This window comes from Peromyscus maniculatus, chromosome 1, assembly GCF_049852395.1.
Source record: "Peromyscus maniculatus bairdii isolate BWxNUB_F1_BW_parent chromosome 1, HU_Pman_BW_mat_3.1, whole genome shotgun sequence".
NCBI classification, from domain to species: domain Eukaryota; kingdom Metazoa; phylum Chordata; class Mammalia; order Rodentia; family Cricetidae; genus Peromyscus; species Peromyscus maniculatus.
The window spans coordinates 110,089,145-110,110,174 of NC_134852.1; the positions used below are offsets into that span (position 1 = coordinate 110,089,145).

The following is a 21,030-nucleotide window of genomic DNA, read 5'->3' on the forward strand; positions in this document are numbered from 1 at the left end:
TCTTTGGAGCCTGGTGCAGGAGGAGGGGATGCAGGCTGGAGGGGCAGGCTTGAACCAGGGGAGGTGTCCTTAGGTGGGAGGGCCTTGCTTCTCTCTCTATCCTGGGCCTGACTGGAGGAGCTTGTTTGGATAAGAACCCTGCTGGTTTACATAAGTAAATAAATCATTGCTCCCCATTCCTGCAAGGGACAAAAAACAGGGCAGAGAGAATTTTCAAGGTGTCAAGTCTCTGCCAGACCCAGCTTTCTTCTTCCCCACCCAACCTGATGCCAGTGGCCCCCTTTCTCAGGGTCCCAGAGGTCATGAGAGAAAGCTTGCTGAGCCCTTTGAATCCTGGGCTGTTCGTCAAAGCCCCGGACATCCACCCGAGAGTAGATGAGTCAGCCCCATGCGAGGCTCCCCCAGGCTGGCCCTCTAGACTCAGCCAAAGGTCTCTGGGTTACTCCAGGGAGAACCTGATAGTGCTGGTGAGTGAGGGGAGCCATGACAGGGCCAGGAACTCCTCCCAGGACAATCTTCCTGCTGTCTTGATGGCTCGGAGGGGCTGCCCAAGCTTCCAGAGAGGCAGGAGTGCCCTAGGAGCCTAAGGAACCCAGCATAGCAACTGGAGAGAGGCCAGAAAAAGTGTCCTTGCGATTTATTTGGGACTGATATTTTGTGACTTCCTAATCCTGAAATCCTACTCAGCTTGCTCTAGAATTCTATAGTTGTGGGCATCTTGAGGGAAAGGGTTTTTAAAACATGAGGTTTTTTTCATTCATTTATTTTGAGACAGGGTCTTGTTTTGTAGTAAAGGCTGGCCTTAAACTCAGGCTCCTCCTGCCCCAGCCTGCTGAATGCTGGGAACATGCTCCGCAGGGTGAGCTGATGTTGAAGTTGGTTTGGGAATATGGGGCTGGAAGTCTAAGGTTCTGTGACGAAAAACTCTGCTCTCTGGTAGGACTAGCCATTCTTTTATTGAGACAGGGTCTCACTTGGTAACACTGGCTGGCCTGGAACTCGCTATGTAGACCAGGCTAACTATGAACTCACAGGTTCTGCCTGTCTCTGTCTGTGTCTGCCTTCCAACTGCTGGGATTAAAGGCACGTGCCACTGTGCCAGGCAGGGCTGGCCATTCGAGGTGACTCTTCAGTCCTGCGCTTGTAGCTTTGCTTTCGGACCGTGGTTCTCACCCTTCCTAAAGCTGTGACCCTTTAATACACTTCCTCATGTTGTGGTGACCTCCCACCATAAACTTATTTTGTTGCTACTTCGAAACTGTGATTTTGCTACTGTTATGAATTGTAGTGTAAATATTTTTGGAGATAGAAGTTTGTCAAAGGAAGGATCCTCAGTCTTTGGGTCCAGGAGAACCAAAGGCTTCTAGGCAGGTACTGGAACCTGTCAAAACCATGGCCTTGACTGTACCCCCAAACATGCGGGTTTGTTGCCCAAGCCCCTGCCTGAGGGAGAAGGTTCTGCAGACACCTGGTCCTCAGCCCACTGCCAAGGCAAGGCTCAGAATGTGTGATTTCCAGCATCTGAGGCCCTGGGCAGCTTCCTGTTTCTCTCATTGATGACGTTTGTGAAATGAAGATCTTGGTAATTACCTGGGAATCCGTGTGATACCTCACCAGGATGATGCATGTGGAAGCTCTTTGTAAACTGTAAAGCACCGTGCCTGTATCTGTGAGAGAGGTTGCCTTTGCCACACTGAGGTCATCTCCTTGAGGGCAGGAAGGGCCCTACTGCTTCCAGATGGAGCGCCCGCCCGCTAAGTCACGTCTGACCGACCCCAGTGGAAGCCTCTAACATACCAGTGAGAGAGCTCAGAGCCTGAGGGTAGGACAGGCCAGGAGAAAGCTGGAGAGGGACTGGAGAGGATGCCTCTGCCCTGGGAAAACTGCATCGCCTGGGGTGCACACGTACTGAAGACCTGGCCTTCCTTGGCCTGGGGGCTCACAACTATGGGAAGACCTGACCTTCCTTGGCCTCCAGTTCTTTCCCAGAAGAGCAGCAGTCTCCTGTGACAGAAGAGTTGGGTAAACAAGAGGCCCTGGCATTACCATGCAGAAGATTCATAATGACCCTAATTATGGCATGATTAATTCTTTGAGGGCTCTGGCTCGAAGCCCTCCCCCACTGAGTTCCTTTTCCCCAAACAGAGAGCAGGTGTGATGGGGCGGGCCTACCTGGAGGCCTCCTGGGCTTCCTTCTGCCTGTCTCTCCTCCCGCCACTGCCTAGGGACTTAGATTTCCTCCCCGCCTTGATCTAGCTACTTCACTATTGATTCACCAGAACCTAGGGCTTTCTCTGAGATCCAGAGAGGTGAAGCTCGTCACCCAAGATCACACAGTAAGATGGCGACAGCCTACTGCTCTCCGTGCAAGCCATCTGGAGAAGCCATGGGAACTCTGAGGCGGCTCCACCAACAGGCAGAGGTAGGGATGGGTTAGCCTCACACTTCTCTGTTCCCGTGGGCTTGTCACAACCTCCTCCGGGAGTGAGAACCTCCAGAGTCAGGTGGTTCTTCACGTTCAAGCCTAGCCCGGGGAACAGAGGGTCTCTTCTGCCATCAGCAGGAAGGACTATGGGATGTCCAGTCCTCCCTGAGCAGCCACATCTCTGCTTTGCCCTGGGGATGAAGAAAGAGCTGGTGACTAAAAGGTGAGGAGTTGAGCGTGGAAGAAGTCCCCGGAGAGTGTCTGAGAGAAGATAAGAGATGTGGTCACCCGGAAGATGGAGGTGGCCTGTGGTGGCCGAGCTTCACCTCAGACCACCATTGCTGGACTTGGCTGGGTTTGAGCCACACACAGTAGGTGCAGCCAAGGCCAAGGAGAAGATATTTCCCAGTGTGTCCTTCCTTCCGTGGGGCCTGGCAGACCATGGCAAGGCCAGGCCCACACCCAGCCCTGGCAGCCTCAGGGGTTTCCTCTTCCAGTTTCTGGCCTGGGTGTCCCTGATGCCAACCAAAACACAGTGCTCTGCCCTGGGAGGCACAAGCTGCTGGCTCCCATGGTGATAGAGAGGAATACAGGATTAGACTGAGCACTGGCCCACCCTGGGGGCTACTGCAGAGGAAGCCTGGACATTATTTAGCACCCTGGTTTTAGATAGACTCCCCTGAAGTTATCTGTGTGAGCTTTATTGAATCTCAATCTCTCTCTCTCTCTCTCTCTCTCTCTCTCTCTCTCTCTCTCTCTCTCTCTCTCTCTCTCTCTCTCTCTGTGTGTGTGTGTGTGTGTGTGTGTGTGTGTGTGTGTGTGTGTGATAGACTTTTAAATATCCATTTTAGCCTTTAGAGAGGTTGATTAGTTCCCAGCACGCTCTTCCTCTGCTCCCCTCTCCTCACGCTCTCCATGTGTTTTACATTCTGCATTACTGTGGTACCTTTGGGACAGTTGATGAATGAGTATCAATACATGGTTATTGACTAGAGTGAGGGTTTGCATGGCCGGACCTCTGGGGTGTGACGAGTGGGGCATTACTGGGTCATCCAGAAGAGTGTGGCTGCCCTGACCTCCCTGTGTTCCACCTGCTTTTCCCTCCCCCTGAGCCCCGGGCAAGCACTGATCTTTTTGTTGTCTCTATTTTTTGCCTGTTCTAGAATATTTAAAAGAGGCCTGCTGTCATCCACCACGGTGCTTCCAAGTTTCCCCTTGTCTTTCTGTGGATTGCTAGTTCTTTCTCGGACACACGGTTTCACTGTGCAGTTCTCCAGGGCTGGGATTACAGGCCTCTGCCACCATGCCCAGGCTGCTGATTCCTTTTTATTGTTAAATAATATTCCATGGTGTGATGCATCATAGTTTACCCACTTCTCCCAGGCACAGTTTGTAGACATGGTCTCCACTTGGTAGGATTGCTATCTGGAGGTTCCTTGGGTAGCACTAAATACCGCACTTAGGAAGCTCATACCCTCATCGTGCCCACACCACCACCCAGCAGGGACGACCTCTGTGGTGCCCACCACAAGACCTACCAGGCCCCTGATGCCCAGGATGCTCCACATACCCACTAATCCTCACCCCCGTGGAGCCCACCATACCATGCATCAGGCATGATGGACAGCAGATGCTGTGACTAGCAGCAGTTACTTTGTACCTGTGTGTCCTGCTCTTCCTGCAGCACACGGGCTCAGTTTAACACCTGCCGAGAGCTGGGGCCCCAGTGAACACCTTGTCCTAGGAAAGGGTTTGGGCTGCAAACCATAGACATGATTCAGGTTCATTTCAGTGGCAGAGCTCCTGGAAGGAGACAGGCCAGTTCCCAGAACTGGAGTGCCTTGGAGACCCCAGCCTGGGTAGGAATGGAGGGGTCTAGGCATAGCGAGAGCCCAAGGCCCCTGTCCCTTCTGTTACAGTGGCCTTCAGAGCTGGGCAAATAAAGAGGGAACTGTTTTATTATATAAGATACAATTGGTCTATTTCATTGTTATTGGGTTGTTTGTTTTTTGTTGTTTGACACCGGGTCTCACCATGAATCTCTGCCTGGCCTAGAATTTGATAGATAGTCCAGGCTAGCCTGGAACTCACAGGGATTTACCTGCCTTGGGCTCCCAAGTGCTGGGGTTTAAGAGATTTACCTGCCTTGGGCTCCTAAGTGCTGGTGTTTAAAAAAAAAAAAAAAGGCACCAAGAATGCCTTGTTTTATTTTTGCCTGGAAATTTGTAGACCAAGGTGACCTTCCTGCCTCAGTCTCCCAAATGATGTCATTACAGACGTGTGCCACCCGCTGCACCTGACTGGCATAACTTGCTTTCTTTTCCTTTTTGTTTTTGTAAGACAGGATGTCACTGTGTATCCCTGACTGCCCTGGAAACTCACTCTGTAGACCAGGCTGGCCTCGAACTCATAGAGATCCTTCTGCCTCTGCCTCTCAAGAGCTGGGATTAAAGGTGTATGCCACTATACCTGGCTACAACTTGCCTGTTTAAAGAGCACAATTCAGTGGCTTTTAGCATATTCACAGTCACATAAACATTGCCACTAATTCTAGAACATTTTATCACTTCCAGAAGCAGCTCCCACGTCAGGTGCTCCGTCCTTCTCTAACGCTCCTGGCCCTGGGATTATTCATTAATCATTGTCTGTTTGCCTGGGCAGGCCTTATAAATAGAGTCACTTAATAAGCAGCCTATTTTAACTAGCTTCCTCTATCTACGGAAGCATTTTCAAGATTTGTTTGTCAATCAAGCACCCATGTTTTACTCCCTTGTGCGTGTGTCCTTTTTTAGGTACCGACTCCCTGTTTCTGGGACAGGGTCTCTCACTTGGCCAGCAGCTCATCAGTAGGCTAGGCTCGCTGGCCATCGAGCACAGGGTTCTGCAGGTTTCCAGCTCCCCAGAGTTGGGATTGTAAGTACATGCAACCCTGTCTGGTTTTACTTATTTAGTTATGTGTGTGTGTGTGTGTGTGTGTGTGTGTGTGTGTGTGTGTGTGTGTGTGTGTGTGTGTCAGTGCCCTTGTGGAGACCAGAGGGAAACTTGTGGGAGCCGGTTCTCTCCTTCTACCATGTGGGTTTGTTCTGGGGGTCAGACGGGTCATCAGGCTCAGTGACACCCACCTTTACCCCCTGAGCCACCTCACTGGCTCCTATGCCCAGCTTCTTAATGTGGGTTCTGGGGATCAAACGCAGCTCCTCATGCTTCCAGGGCAAATGCCTTACCACCTGGGCTGTCACCCTGTCACCCTGTTGCTTTTTTTTTTTTTTTTTTTTTTTTTTTTTTTGGTTTTTCGAGACAGGGTTTCTCTGTGTAGCTTTGCGCCTTTCCTGGAGCTCACTTGGTAGCCCAGGCTGGCCTCGAACTCACAGAGATCTGCCAGCCTCTGCCTCCCGAGTGCTGGGATTAAAGGCATGTGCTGCTGCCACCACCGCCGCCACCACCACCCGGCACCCTGTTGCTTTTCACTGTGCTGGTTCACCTCGCCCCAATTCTGTGACAGGTAAAGTAGGGCTCTGAGAGAATGACTTGCAAAGGCACACAGCAAGTCTCCTGAGAGAGACCACACTAAGACTCGGGCCCTCACACCTCAGAGAGGAGCCTGAGCATCATGGTCTGAGATCTGGTTGGCTTGGCAGCTGGCAAGCTGTCCCCAGCTTGTCCCCAGCCTCCCCTTCGGAGGGTGGAGGAGTGGGGACACTCGTCAGGCACATTCCAAGAGGTTAGGGTGGCAAGAGGACCTTGGAGGTGGGCACACATACCCACTGTCTTGCCAGGGCCCCGTAGCAGGCACTTTCTCTCCATGGAGGCCTGGACATTCTCTGTGAGGCCAGGAGGCTGGAAACGTTCAGAGCCAAGTGTCCAGGCAGAACACAGGACTCGGGGCTGGGGAGAGACCTCTCTTGTCCCGGAGCTGGCAGAGGCTCTTGGCAGGGGATTTCTCTGGTAATTGGTTGGTATGAGCAGTCTTAGGAGGTGGCTCGAAGAAATCATTGCTGCTGAGTGGTGCCATCAGCATGACTGGAAGGGGAGGGTGGGGACAGGCTGGGGACAGGCTGGGGACAGGTGGGAAGAACCTTGTCTGTGAGAGCTGACCTATGTGTCAGCTGCTCAGTGTCTGAGCTACAACTCCGTGAGGAGAACTGGATTCTCCTCTATCCAGCAAGCTTCTGGAACATTCTCTTCTCACTGCTCTGTGCTGGTCCCTAGGGTTATGGGGCAGGTGCACATGTCAGCAGTGCACACGTAACAGAATGGTCCAGGAAAGAGTCCAGGACCTGTAGGCTACAGTAGGCCCGAGAGACCTCCAACTGAGCCAGGGTTCAGGGGAGGCTCTCTGGAGACTACCAAGGTTAGGAGGAGAGAACCAGATGGGACAGAGGGCAGGCTGGATCGGCAGGGCAGGGCCTGGTCAGGGGGCTGGTGCAAGTGCACCCTGCCTTTAGTGGAGTTTTGAGCAGAGGCTGGCTAGCAGTATGGAGGCTGGGGAGAGGAGACCAGGCCAGGGTGGTGGGAGGCATGGCTTATGGAGGGCCTTAGAAGCAGGCAGTGTGACAGAGCTGGGCTTGCAGGGCCTGGGAGACTCCCCCCTGCAGAAAGGCAGGAGCCACTGGCTGCCATTGTCAGAGGCAAACAAGATGGCCTTGGTCACTGGCTTAGGTCACCTGGTTATTGAAACTGGGAGGGGATGAGATGGCCCCTGGTGGGGATACACAGAGTGAATAGAAGGAATTTTCCAGCTATGGACAGGCTAAACATTTACTGGAGGCTGGGAGAAGCCTAGGGGTAGAATCACTGTGTTGTGGGTCCAGGTGGGACACACTGCCCTCTTTTAGAATGGAGCTGTCATTTCTGTTCTTGGGTGAAGTGACTAGGAGGCCAGCAGTCAGCGGTCAGGGAGCTCTGGCCGTGCTCCTGGATCCACCTGCGGGGCCTTGGTCCTCGTAGAGAGGTGGCTCTCCTCCACCCCAGCCTAGCAGTTCACAAAGCCCCATAATTTCCAAAGCAAAGCCTGTCTACACATCACTAAGGCCAGAGAAGACCCTGTCACAGAGCAAGTCACTGACCAGAGCAAGATGAATCCGAGCTTCCACCCACACTGGAGATGCCTCCTTCCGGCTGGGAGGCAGGGGCAGATGTGATAGCTGATGTCACAGTGAGACCTAATGTTGGGGGTTGCATGGATGAGCTCCGGCTTCTTGGCTGTGGCTTCTGTTTCTACCTTCTCTGGAAGACTGAGAATATTAGAATGTATATGTGGGGGTCAAGACGGTACTTGTGTTGGTAGCTGAACTTGGGTGAGAGTCTCCCAAGTGGCACTGTTTTTGAAGGTATGAAGGGGTCATGGAGGGCCACTGAGGCTTGGCACTGTGTGGCAGGGCTGGAATCCCTGAAGAGAGGCCACTAGTGAAGGTACAGCTACTGTGGCAGTCAAAGCCCCAGGATTGAAGGGGCCATGGAGAGAAGTTGAGGCTTGGCACCATTTAGCAGAGTTAGAGTCCCTGAGGAGAGTCCAGGAGGGGCTATTGGTGAAGATGCAGACGAGCTGCAGGGCAACCCCAGCACTTTGGAGATGCCAGGGCCCTGGGGCTACCACCAAGGGCAACAGGAGTCGTGGAGTGGAGCTGGGCCGGGCCTGGGAGACAAGCTGTGTGTACTGTGGATAGCAGATGTGGGAAAGCGCTGCGGCCTTTGGTGCCCAGAGGGTAGTGTGTGAAGCCCAGACATTGGACACTGAATTATTTACACTGTTGGAGTTGGGTTTGATTTGATTTGATTGTGACTGTGCCCTGATTATTCCCTCTTGGAGTAATGATTTATGCCCTAACTTCCTTCGATGATGGACTGTGTGTGACCTGAGAATTGTGAGCTGGAATAAACCCCTTCTTCCCCAAGTTGCTTTTGGTCACGGTGTTTAGCACAGCAACAGGAGCCCCAACTAAGACACCCGCACGTAGAGGCTGGCACCTGATGAGTTAGTCTCAGACACTGTCTCCAGGAAGCTAAGTACCCATGACCACCCTCTCCTCCTTCCAGCATGCCCTCACTCATACTCTCAGCTTGGGGATGGCAGAGGCAGCCAGGTGGCAGAGGGGATCTGTACACATCCCCTCCCTCTGAAGAGCCAGACAGGAAGTATTTGGGGCTCTGCAGGCCCTATGGCTCTGTAGCAGCCGCTTGCCCTAGAGTTCCAGTTAAAGCAAACATGGGCTGTATGCATGATGGGGGGGGGGGGCTGTGTGTGTGTGTGTGTGGACTGTGTGTGGAGGGGACTGTGTATGTGTGTGTGTGTGTGTGTGTGTGTGTGTGGAGGGGACTGTGTGTGTGTGTGTGGAGGGGACTGTGTGTGTGGGGGGACTGTGTGTGTTGGAGGGGACTGTGTGTGTGGAGGGGACTGTGTGTGGGGGGGGACTGTGTGTGTGTGTGTGTGTGTGTGTGTGTGTGTGTGGAGGGGACTGTGTGTGGGGGGACTGTGTGTGTCTGTGTGTGTCTGTGTGTGTGTGTGTGTGTGTGTAGGGGACTGTGTTGTGGGGGGGGACTGTGTGTATTGGAGGGGACTGTGTGTGTGGAGGGGACTGTGTGTGGGGGGGGGACTGTGTGTGTGTGTGTGTGTGTGTGTGTGTGTGTGTGTGTGTGGAGGGGACTGTGTGTGTGTGGAAGGGACTGTGTGTGTGTGGACTGTGTGTGTGGGGGGGACTGTGTGTGTGTGTGGACTGTGTATGTGTGGGAGGACTGTGTGTGGGGGGGGGGGACTGTGTGTGCAGAGTGGCCAAGCAAAGCTATGTTCAATAAAGTTTTATTTATAGATGCTGGAATTTGACTTTCATATAATTTTTATGTGTCACAAGATATTCTTGTTTTAAGTCCATTTCCCCCAGTGATTTAAAAATGTAGAAAACATTCTTAGGTTTCAAGCTGTACAAAGAAAAAAAAAGTAGGTAACATGTCAGATTTGGCAAGGCAGTGATTACAGTTTGCCAAGCCGTGGGCTAGAATAAGGTTCCTTGGAGCCAGACCGCCTGGGTATGAGTGTTAGCTTTGCTGGATCACCTTTGTGAGGGCCTGAGTCTTCCTGAGCCTCAGATTTCTGATATATAAAATGGCTAAGCCAGGGCTTTGAGATTGTGAAAGTACTTAATTTCAAATAAGTACCAAACGTCAGATGGAAGAGTTACCATTTGACCCAGCAAATCTATCCCCACCGTTTGTACCAAAAAGAAATGAAAATAGAGGTCTATGCAAAAACCGGTGACAAGCTAGAGTATCCCTCGCCAGATGAGTGGTGAGCAAGATGCAAAATATCCATAGCCTCGAATATTATTCACCTATTAAAACTAGTAGCTAGGAGTGGTGGTGCATGCCTGTAATTCCAGCCCTTGAGAGGCTGGTCAAGAGTCCAAGGCTATCCTAAGATACTTACTGAGTTCAAGGGCGACCTGGGCTACATGCGGCCTTGTCTCAGGAAAGAAGGAAATGAAGTACTGATGCATGCTGTGACACGGATAAACCTTGAAGACATTTTGTTAAAGAAAAGCAGTATCAATCATATAAAAGACCATGGATTCCAAGACGGGGAAAGCTCTAGAACTGGTTAGTCTACAGCCACAGAAAGTGGCTTGGTAGCTGTCAAGCCTGAGGAGTACGCTAGGGTGAGCGAGGGTGTCACTGACATGGGCTTTGGGTAGTGGTTGGGACAGCAGAAATGCTCCGGGGTCAGGTAGTGGTGGTTAGGAACCAAGTACAACTTGAGCAAATACACTAGAAAATGCACATGCCGACCACCACAGAGCCTTTGTGCAAGGGTGAATTTTACAGACATGAAGTATGTTTCAATAGAAAAGCAAGACACCGCTTCCTTCCCACAGATGCTGGTAGCATTACTGGAGGGAAACACAGGGTTGGGGACCCCATCATCTGAGGATCTGGTCGGGGAGTTATGGCTTTGGGTCTGAGAGGCAACAGAGCAAGGCGCGCTTCTCATCTGTACGTCGGGATTGCTGTACTGGTGACATCCACAGAGTAGGGCTGGAGCTAGAATGATGCCCGGTTCCCCCGGTCACACTTGACCAGCACCAGCCCCGGGAGGCTGGGTCCTGGGGGAGTGGGGCAGGGTCCAGACTGACAAGCAGCACTGGGTAGAAGCAGTTCATCCCTCGGGGCACCCCCTATTGTCCCTCCAGCCTCTATGGTCCCCGCCATGCTGAATGCCCCTTGGACCTGGACCACGTGGGGAGGCTGGAGTGGACCTCTGATGCCTTTACACAGTGTGGCTGCAGGCGGGCACTGCCCGTTCTCTCTCTGAGCCTTGGTTTGTCCAACAGTCAGACGGCTTTAGGACAGGGTGCCTGCCACTTCAGGTGACGGTGATGATGAACGGGAGGCATGGCTGTGTGACACTTTCCAGGGCCTGCTGCATTTTCCAGCACCCTGCGCCCGTCAGTGTTTATGATCATGTATTTTGTAGAATGTTTATTTTGAAAAGTCTGTTATTGCCAGGCTCTGTTCCAGTTACGGGGGAGACAGCAGAGAATTAAAAAGACAAAACTCCTCGCCTTCGTGGAACTTACCGTGGGCTTGGCAGACAAACAGAATAAGCAGATAAATTATATTTAAGAACACGGCTGAGAAAATAAATCTGAGACTATGAGAGGGAGCTTAGGGGGTGGGGGAGGGGCTCCAGGGCTGCAAAAGTCTTACTAACCAGGCAGGATGGTGCATGCCTGCAACCCCAGCCCCTGGGAGGCTCAGGCAGGAGGATCAAAGTTCAGGGCCAGCCTTAGTTATATGATGAGCTGAGAGAGACGGGGAGGGGGGAAGGATCGGGAAATGGAGTGGCGGGGAGAGAGAGATAAACAGAAGGAGAAGAATGAGATAGAAACCTGAGAGAGAGAGAGAGAGAGAGAGAGAGAGAGAGAGAGAGAGAGAGAGAGAGAGAGAGAGAGAGCTATGCAGGTTTCCAAGGGAAGTGAAAACATCACACTAGGTAAGACACTGAGGACATCAGTGTGACTGGAGGGGAGAAGCGGGGAGGATGAGTGGCAGAGGCAGGTCCCAGGGGCCTTCAAGGATGGCTCTCCCTCCAGCACCCAGGAGGGCCCCCAGAAGAGGATAACCTCCCTGACCCAGGTGACGGTGACTTCTGCAGAACCAACGCCTCCCCCTGACTCACACTCTGTGCTTTCTCCTGCAGTGCCAGCCAGGGGCCTCCATGGGCGCTTGAGGGCCGGGCGCCAGGGCCGCGGGCGCGAGCATGGTGAGACACCAGCCCCTGCAGTACTACGAGCCCCAACTGTGCCTCTCCTGCCTCACGGGCATCTACGGCTGCCGCTGGAAGCGCTACCAACGCTCGCACGATGACACCACACCGGTGAGCTTCCCTGAGATGGAGTCAGAGGCAGCCCAACGCCCGGTGATGGGCCCTGGAGCTGAGGGAAATCAGGGTTCCGTTGTCTCTGTGTGGTTCTGGGCGGGCCCATAGCCCTTCCAGAGTTCAGTGTCTTCCTCAGCAAAACTGTCCTGTAGTGATTCCTGAGGCCCCTGGTCATGTGGGATGGTCGGGAAGGAACTTGTCTGCATGGGTGTAGATAGTTAGCTATTAACCGTCTTCTGGTAGTGGGGCAGCCTGCTCCAGGGGCCTGGACAGGAAGGAGTCGGGGTGACTAGGATCACCCCCAGAGGAATGAGTTCCCAGTTCCCACTGACCTGAAAGGCCAGGTAGGGGTGTCAGGAGGGTGAGGAGGTAGGTCTGGCCATCCTGGAGCCTGGGAGCTGATGGGGCCATGGCCTGGCACCAGAGCCCAGTCACCTGAGCTGCTGGCTTACCAGGCCTGGCAGCAGGTGCTAAGCTGGATAAAGAGGCCTCAGTGCTGGCTTCCCGGCCAGACCAAGCAGCACTCCTGTCCCTGGGGCGCTGTCAGCCTGTGGATCTGGTTTCTTCTCTGAAGGAACCCGATTCCTGTGTGGTGTTTATCTAAAAGCTTTGCTGCGGCCTGGAGAACAGCTTTTCTCCTCCCTCTTGCTTGTCTGAACAAAGAAGGTAGCTTCTGAGTGCACCAGCCCTAAACAGGCTGCAGGGTCAAGGGTGCAGCAGCTGAGGTCGGAGGCTCAGCCAGCCTGGAGGGATGGGGAGGTCAGGGTGCTTGCCGACCTGCCTGCCCTCATCTGTTTGTGCTGGAGAGGGGCGGAGTGCCAGGCTGTGTCAGGAGCCTAGGACCCCCATGAGAAGCACGGACCACCAGAAGAGACCCAGACACTCCACACTGGGAGTCCAGCAGGGAGGAGGAATCATGGCTGAACCGAGCAAGGGAGAGGAAGAGGAAGGGGCATGGCCAAGGTCACACAGTAACCCTGGCAGTGCCCGGGTGGAACCCACCTTCCACTGTGGCCTCAGCCTGAGCTGGCATCCTGGGCACTATGTGGTGTGGGCATTCTCTCTTGGGTAAACCGGAGTTTTCTGCCCGAGAGAGACACAGACCAGAGTCGATAAAGGGTCAGTGGCACCTCTTCCACTAGTCGCCAATGTCCACATATACTTGGGAGGGGGAGGTGGTAACTTACCCTCTCACGGGCCGACATGTGAGACAGGGATGTGAAGTGACCAGCATGGTGTCACCTGTGAGGCGATGATAGGACAAGTCATTCCAGATGCCAGGCCTCAGCTACGGCATCACTGAGATGGGAAGGGACCAGATTAATGACATCAACATTATGGGCCATCCACTTTGTTCCATAGCAGTCCGCCCCATTCAGGCCTAGGGCAGGTGGCAGGCCTCTTTGACCTGACTGCCCTGTGACTGGTATACCCTTTGTGCTCTGTGAGTCAGTGCTGTACTGACAGGCTCTGCGCCTGTTGCTCCTAGTGACCCATGGGTCACGGAGAAGCAGAAGCCAGGGACTGGAGCAACATCATACAAGTGGTAATAAGCAGATCTGGGGGTGGAAGGCAGCCGAGGCAATGGAGGGGTGACCAAGCTCCTCAGGGAAAGGCCACTGGCCAGGCAGCCTTCTTAGGCCATGAGTCAGGAAGTGAGGGGGCTTGATTGTGACCAAAAGAAGGGTGGAGAAAGTATGCCACCGAGGCAGTGACTAGGAGCCTGTACACAGCTACAGCCCAAGCTGTGAGGACACCAGGGTCTGGGATGCTGGCTCTGGAACTGAGGCTGAAGGAGTGGCAGAGACCTCAATCCATTCTGCTTCTGCAGATGGCTGAGCTCACCTCAGGGGACCCCAAAGTCAGCTGATGATGAGCCTCCGAGGCTCACAGCTCGCTTCCTCTCCTGCTCGTGTGAACATTCTTTCTCTCCTCCCCTCTCTTCTTTCCGAGTCTCCTCCTGCCGCAGATGGCCAGGATGGTGATGGGGCCATGCTGGGCTCTCTTACCAGGCACAGTAAAGGGAACGGAGGTCTGTGATCGCAAAGACAGCGGGTGCAGGCTAGGCATGGAGTTCCGTTGGTAGGATGCTTGCCTGGCCTGCAGGAAGCCCTGGGTGTGCTTCCCAGTGTTGGATAAACCGGGCATGGAGGCATGTGGCTCAGGTGTGTGAGCCCAGCACTGAGGAGTGGAAGCCGGAGGATCAGAAGTTCAAGGTTCTTCTCAGCCCCTTATAGAGAGTTCCAAGCCAGCCTGAGTTACCTGAGGCCCTGTCTCAACAAAACAAAAGTAGCTGGTGTAGGACAAGGCCTATGTGCAGTCAGTCTGCTGGGCAAGTCGAGGCCACTGCTGGCTCTGGGGAGCAGGGAGGAGAGGCCTCTGCAAGGGGGTCCCCCATCACCTATATCTCAGCTGTGAAATGAGAGCTAGGAAATAAGGCAGATAGTCTTGGTAAGAGTTAACATTATTGAGCGCCTGCTGCATGCAGGAATGATTTACTGCCCGTAAACGAGTGAATGAACATCCCTGCTGGCCGCATCTAATTGTGCACCCACTTTACAGAGGGAGAAATCCAGGCACAGGGCAGCTGTGCAGGAGGTCACGACAGGTCTGCAAGCCGCAGTTGCTGGAGGCTGGAGGCTGCAGGAAGCTTTGCTTGCGTTGATGTATGGATAAAGAGAGCCCAAGGAGAATGGGGCCAGGAGCAGGCTCAGGAAGTTGCTGGACTGAGGAAGAGGGTCTGGGGTGAGGCAAGGCTGTTCTCTGATGCCAGGCTGGGATCCCCAGGGGCAGCCTGGTCAGGCCGGACTGCCTCCCAAGCAGGTGATGGAGGTGAGCGGGATCTCAGAACTTGAAACGGAACCCCTCTATGAAGGCCACTCTTCCGCCCACTCCCAAGCCTTTGTTCCCAGGACACGCCGTATGGAAGCAGGAAGCTGGGAGCCTGGAGATGGACTCGCCTCTCCTGCTGCTGGCCGAGGGTGTGGAGCAGCTCGGCTGAGGGTGCCTCACCCGACAACAGCAAGGAAGGGAAGCGGAGCTTTTTATAACTGAGGATAATTAATTGGCTGTTGTTTGTGACTCATTACTTTAATACTGCCAATTAAGGACTCAGTGAGACAGAGACTGTTCTCAAGCTGGCCCTGGCCCTCCTCCCTCTGGCACCCCTCCCCCAAGTCCCTGGGTCCCCTGAAGGCGGTAGTGTCAAAACCAGCTTCCATACTGAGAGGGATTTAGGTCAGAGGCCTGGAGGAACTTCCTAGCCAGACACCAAGAGGCAGAGTACGGCAGTCAGCTGTCTTGCACGTCTGTGCTACCCTTGCCTTTTAAAAGCTGTTATGACCTTAATGGATCCCTCTCAGCTTGTGGATGGAGCTCCAAGAAGACTGATTTATTCGAACTGAGGGGCCACTGGCACGGTGTGCACCCCTGCTCACACCCCCAGCCTGTATCTTCTCCCCTCTCCCACCTCCAGTGAGTTAGGCGGAGCTGCACTTATGTATGCAATCAACAAACCTATTCTGGCACATGCCCACAAATCCCAGTTGTAGCTGACCTGGTTCTCTCCTCCCTTGAAAGGGAGCCCAGGCTGGTGAGGGCCAGGGGACAGTTATGAATAGACACCCAGATCACTCAGGGAAATCAAAGCCAGGTCCAGGGGATGCTGGGAGTGGGTGGTATAAGTGTATGGGGCAGGGTGTCTGTTCCTACTGACTTGTGTTCAGGAGCTGCAAATCATTGCCCTGCATCCGGGGGAAGGGAACACGCTACCTGGAGGCCTGAGCCTGCAGCGGCACTGAGCGGCCCAGGCTGCAGCCTTGGGTCAAGCTGCGCAAAGGCCCCAGGGGTTACACTGTACAGAATACTCTGAGAGCCCTTGAGAGGAAGGCCAGGGAGCCGGAAGAGAGTCTGGGGAGGTGACATGCGCCTGTGTGTGCGTGCACATGTGTGCACGTGCAGGGATGGGGGCAAGAGGAGAGACTCCACAGACACCTTCAAGGTCCCTTCCCAGGCTGACCCAGGCACAGCCTCCGAAAGAGTCCCTGTCATCCCACAGTTCTTAGTCCGGGAAGTCGGAGGCCACCCTAAGAGATGCGGGCTGTGCTGTGGGGGCATGGGTGAGTCTTTGGGGGCAGGCAGGCCAGTCAGTGTCCCCAGCCCCAGTGGCCTCCCTCTCGGGGTGGAACTGGATGAAGGTTCCTTTTGCCCTGAAGGTCTGTCACTCTGCCCCTCCCTTTCCCCTCCACACCAGCCACGCCAGCCATGCCACCCAGGCTTCTCCGTGTTCTTAGAAAACCCCCTCCGCACAGAGGCTTCGCCTCCCTGCCCCGGGGCCCACTACTCCCTTCTCTTACCTCAGATGTCTTTCCAGCAAACCAAGCCGTTGCTCCTTCCCTGTCGTGTGGGCTCTCCCAACACTTTGGGCCAGTGCTAGCCCTATGGACTGGGATTTGCTGACCCTTCCAGTGGACTCACGGCCTGGCTCAGGCTTGGCACTGCATGCTAGGAGAAATGCAGGAAGAGCGATGGCTGGCATAGTGGACAGTGACGAAGGAAGCTGCCGAGGGGGTGTGCCTGTCATCTTGATGTCTACTATGGGGGAGTTCTTGAGTCTTGGGGTCCTGGAGAAGGAAGACACACACACACATATGATAAGGAGCTTGCTGTATTCCCGGCCTGCCTCTTGGGTTTCTGGCTGTGGCTGGCCGGGCAGGGTCCTGACTCAGCCCTTGGGTTCTCCCAGACCACCCTTGAAGGCTGAGATTGTTTTTTTTCTACAGGTGGACAAGAAGGGGAATTTCCCAGCTTCCTGTCCTGGCAGCCTTGTGGTTTGAGTCGTGGCTGGGGTGTAGAGGAAGAGAGACTTTGGGGTTGCCTTGGTGATGAAGTCCTTAGAGCAGATTCCAGGATATGGTTGGCTTCAGCTGGACCCTCCTAGCCAGGCTGCTGCATGTCTAACTCTGCCTTTTCTTCTGATGCTACCCTGGCCCTTAGGCAAGCCCCGGGCCTCTCAGCCTCAGCCTGCTTGTCAGTTAAGTGGGGGTATTAGACAGCAGGTACCCATGTGCCTCCTGTCCCGTGTAAGAAGAGACCCAGTTCTAACCTTGAGAAGAGTTTGCCCTCTCTACAGACTTCCCGTGGATGGCACTCTCCTTTTGGTGACTACAGGGACAGAGCCTGAAGGATGAGGAATGATCTTCTGGACTTCAGTTTGCTGCTTCTATAGTGGGGTGGTGTGAAGAAGAGAACGGGAGAGGGTCTCCTGGCATCTTTCATCTCCTCTGCGAAGGGCCCTAACAACACCTAGGTCTGAGCAGGTGGAGGCCTGGACCATTCCATAGAGAGGGTACATAAACTATTCCAGCCTGGGCCTGTAAACTGGAGAGGCCTGAGGGGTGCTCAGTGGCCTGTCCTCAGGGTCCTCCAGTTCTGCTATGCCTGAGGGATGGCAGGAGGAAAGAGGAGTTTCCAGCTGGGCCTGATGCCATCCTCCCACCTAATGAGCTGCTCTGAGGGCGCCCTGGCAGAAGCGAGGACAGACAGAAGTCTAATTGCCCAGCCTTCTATAGCCCGGAGAAACAAATCCAGCCTCTTAGGCTGCCAGGAACTGGCTGGCGGTGGGATTCTAATAATCCCCTCCCAGCTCGGCCCTAATCCTGCCATCTAACTCAGCCCTGCCCAGCAGCCCCTCCCCCAAATCTCCTGGGCCCAAGCCAGCATAATCCTGCCAGGGCATGCCCGGCTCTGCCTCCCAGGAACTCCTGCCCCCTTCCCAGCCCACATTTCCTCCATCCCTCATTTGAAACTTGGCGAGCTGAGCATGGGACAGAGGTGTCCCTGAATGCTGAGAGTTGTATGACTCTCTCTGGGACTCCTAAGCAGAGCTGGACCACACGGGACTCTGGGGCAGCTAAGCTGAACAGGTCAGCTCAAGGCAGAGTCACACACAGGAAAAAAGGCCTGCTTCTGTCCAGACAGGCTGAGAATCTAGAAATGTGCAGACACCAGAGAACTTGCCGTGTGGTAGACTGAGGTGGGTGTCATTGCAAATGTCCTGTAGTATGGGGACATTCATGCAGCGGCAGTGGGAGATCTTGCCCCTTACCTCACACCAGAATAAATTCCAGATGGATTGAAATGTATTTTTAAACTTTTTTTCTATTTAGAAAGCATAGAGGAAATCATTGAGAAAATCAGACAGCCTGGAAAGACACTTGAGGCTCCGTTGTGCTCTAGGGGTAGGCCCTGGAGACTCTTGGTGTACTGCCGTCCTGAAGGATGGGCGGGACTCAGCACTGACGGTAAGGCTGAGCGTTCCTGCTGTAACTATGACTTACGTGTAGTGTCTGCTGCTCTCAAGCACAAAGACGGACCTGAAGAAAGTCAAAGCGGGTAGACCTGACGGTGTGAAAATTTAAATTGGGGGTCTGGGGTGCAGTGATTGCCAGGTTTGAGGAAGCTGACGGTCAGCACTTCCTAACACCATGGAATCCCAGCTCTTGGGAGGTAGAGCCAGGAGCATCAGGGCTTCAGAATCATCCCTAGCTTAAAAAAATCAGGGGTGGGTGAGGGTGGACAAGACGGCCGAGAAGGTATAGGCACGTGTCGTCCAAGCCTGGAGACCTGGAGTTCAAGCCCCGCAACCTGCGGTGGAAAGAGAGATCCGACTTGCCAAAATTGTCCTCTGCCTTCCACAAAGGTACCACGGCACCCACGTGTGCACGAGTGCAAACACACACCTAACCAAACGGTGTTTTATTATCAAATTAATTTTAAAAATGGCCGTAGAAGAGAAGCCCGAACAAGACCTGCCCGATATTACTTGTTCTCTGAACAAGATCTGCCCCATCCATGTCTGCCTCTGCTCCTTCCTGCCCAGATGGAGGTTCATCATGGGCCCGTCCTCCCAGCAAGCCTTTTCCTCCCAGTCTCCCTTCCTCCTCCGGGAAGCTCTCTGTGCCTGCCTCGATCCTCCCATAGCGGATGTAAAACCTCGTCCTCTGCACTCTTGGGCAGTCCTTGTTCTCACTCATGCCCACGACCGACCGAAGTGGCCGGTCTGCTGCCTGGTCACAGCAGCGGACTCTTGGGTCTCCACAGGGAAGGGCTCAGCATCCCTGTGAGGAGTGACCGGAAAGATCAGTGGTGTGCGCTGTGAGGCAGGGAGCTTTTCTGAGTGCATGTCCGTGTGTCCCAACTCCATCTGTTCTCTTCTCTGTCACTCTGCTCTCCCTTCCTGGGTTCCTAACCCCATGGCCCTGCCTCTAGGCCATTCTTCTACCTTGGTTCGTAGTTTCTCCATTTCTTTAGTGGAAGGGTGAGATGAGGAAACCTGAAATTCTCTTCACCTGTGACCCGCAGTGGGACCTTGGGCAAAGCTTTGACTCTCTAAGCCTGTTTCCTCTGTGGCCAGACGAGGATAATTACATGCCCTGGCTCTTGTTTTCTTGAGACAGTTGAGGACCACAGAGACACCTAGGCCTGGCTTTGAGTGCTGGCTGACCAGTGGTGTGTGTTCTTTGTGACCTTAGGCCAGTCACTTTCCCTGTCTGGGTCTGGGTATCGACCGTCCTACGTGCTTTGCAGAACGTTGGGAGAGAGTTGTAGAGAACCCTACCCCAGTGCCGTGAAGAGCTCCTCCAGGCCTCTGTCTCCCAAAGTTGGGCTGCAGCCTGTGTGTGAGGTAGGGGCTGAGCAGTGGCATGCCAGGGCCATGTCCGGGTCAGCCTCCTGACCGAGTTCCTAGGGCCCACAGCACAAAGCCTGCAGAGCCAGGCCTGACTTCTTGCTCTCCCTGCCTATGGGCGCCCACCCTGGGCCAGGAGCAGGGGACCAGGCTGGCTGTCCTCAACAGCCAGAGGAAGACTCAATGTAGAGCAGGGGGAGGGCGAAGACTTGATCACCGTCTTCGCATAATTAAAGGGCTGTCAGACGCGAATGGTAATTATAGGAACCATGGTGGATCTGGCGACTTACAGCTTACATGTGTAATCGCTGGGGCCTGGCAGCTTGCCTGTGAGGTGGTGGTGATGTCATCTCTGTGAACAGGGGAGGAAGCTGAGGGTTGAGGTGCTGAGGGCTTGGCCCACAGCCGCGCAGCCAGTGGGTAGAAGGGCTGGAATTAAAGCCCAGCTGTCACACACACACACACACACACACACACACACACACACACACACACACACACACACCACTCTCTCACTGGCCATTTGACTCCAGTATTATTTGACTCCTTTGGCTGCATTGGTCTGTGTGGTTTCCATCTAAGGGGCAGGTTTTTAGCTCCACTGGAGGGAGTCAGAGAGGCGGGAAGGGAAGGGGACCAAGGGAACAGCTCCCCTTCCTGGCCAGTGCCACATTGCAAGTGCGTCATTCGTGCCCTGTCTGGCACATGGTACCTGTCCTCGTTCTGAGAGCAGGAAGCCAGGGCTCAAAAGAGGTCGGACATCTCCAGGGCTACTCGGCTATGACCATCCCAGGATTCAAACGCAGCATGGCTGAGTGTCTGAGCCCGCCTGCTGGTCAGGCTGAGGGCCTAAGAGGGAAGAGCTTTCGGGGGGCTCTCCCTGGACCTGCCTGAGCTGCAGCAGGCTGAACTCCCACCCTGCCCTGGGTACACAGGAGACAGGAACTGAGCGGGACATCTCAGGCTCCAATGTCTCTGATTCTGAGTTGTCATTGTTGCCAGGGTGAGACCGGCAGCTCCTGCCAGGCACTGTCAGATCACAGCGTTCAGAAGCCGGGCTCTGTTCTGTCTGGGTACCCCCAAAAAGTGACTGCACCGGCAATGATGGGCAGCTGCGTGCGTCCTGGCGGCAGTCAGGGGTTCAGCTGGTAGTGAGTGGAAGCCGCGGGAGCAGAGTCAGCCCACCCCGGGTGCTGCCCATGCTTCCTGTGTCCAGTCGGGTTCGGGATCTGTCAGAGCCTGGCTGCTAATGAGCTCTTTCTGTCAGCAGGGTCTTGGAGTGCAGAAGGCTCTGGGGTGGGAGTGGAGGGTGGGGGTGGGGGACTGGACACAGATGAGGATGGTCACATGCTCATCAACAGGAGGTAGGGAGGAGAAACCCCTACCTTTGATGAAATCAGCCCCCTGTGGCCCTTCTGCCACAAAGGGTCTCAGCTCCTGGAGAACCAGGGCGCGAGTGGGAGGAGATGAGACAGGACGGTGGGGCTGGAACCTTGGGGATTCTCTGTCAGTTGAATCAGTGAATGTCAGTGAATGTCACGTGAATCC

General features: G+C 54.3%; 1 protein-coding gene across 5 annotated transcripts in view; it reads left to right on the forward strand.

The window, feature by feature from the left end:
- Gdpd5 (glycerophosphodiester phosphodiesterase domain containing 5) overlaps positions 1 to 21,030 on the forward strand; it is an 81,332-nt gene that overhangs the window by 32,331 nt on the left and 27,971 nt on the right. For 4 of the 5 annotated variants that reach the window (XM_076548088.1, XM_016000731.3, XM_016000733.3 and 1 more), the window contains one exon: positions 11,616 to 11,792. In XM_076548088.1, coding sequence (XP_076404203.1) covers positions 11,676 to 11,792 — 117 coding nt within the window. In that variant the 5' untranslated portion in view covers positions 11,616 to 11,675. Of the gene's footprint in view, positions 1 to 5,217; positions 5,339 to 11,615; positions 11,793 to 21,030 lie in introns of all 5 variants that reach the window. The other variant, XM_042279877.2, reaches the window with a different exon arrangement.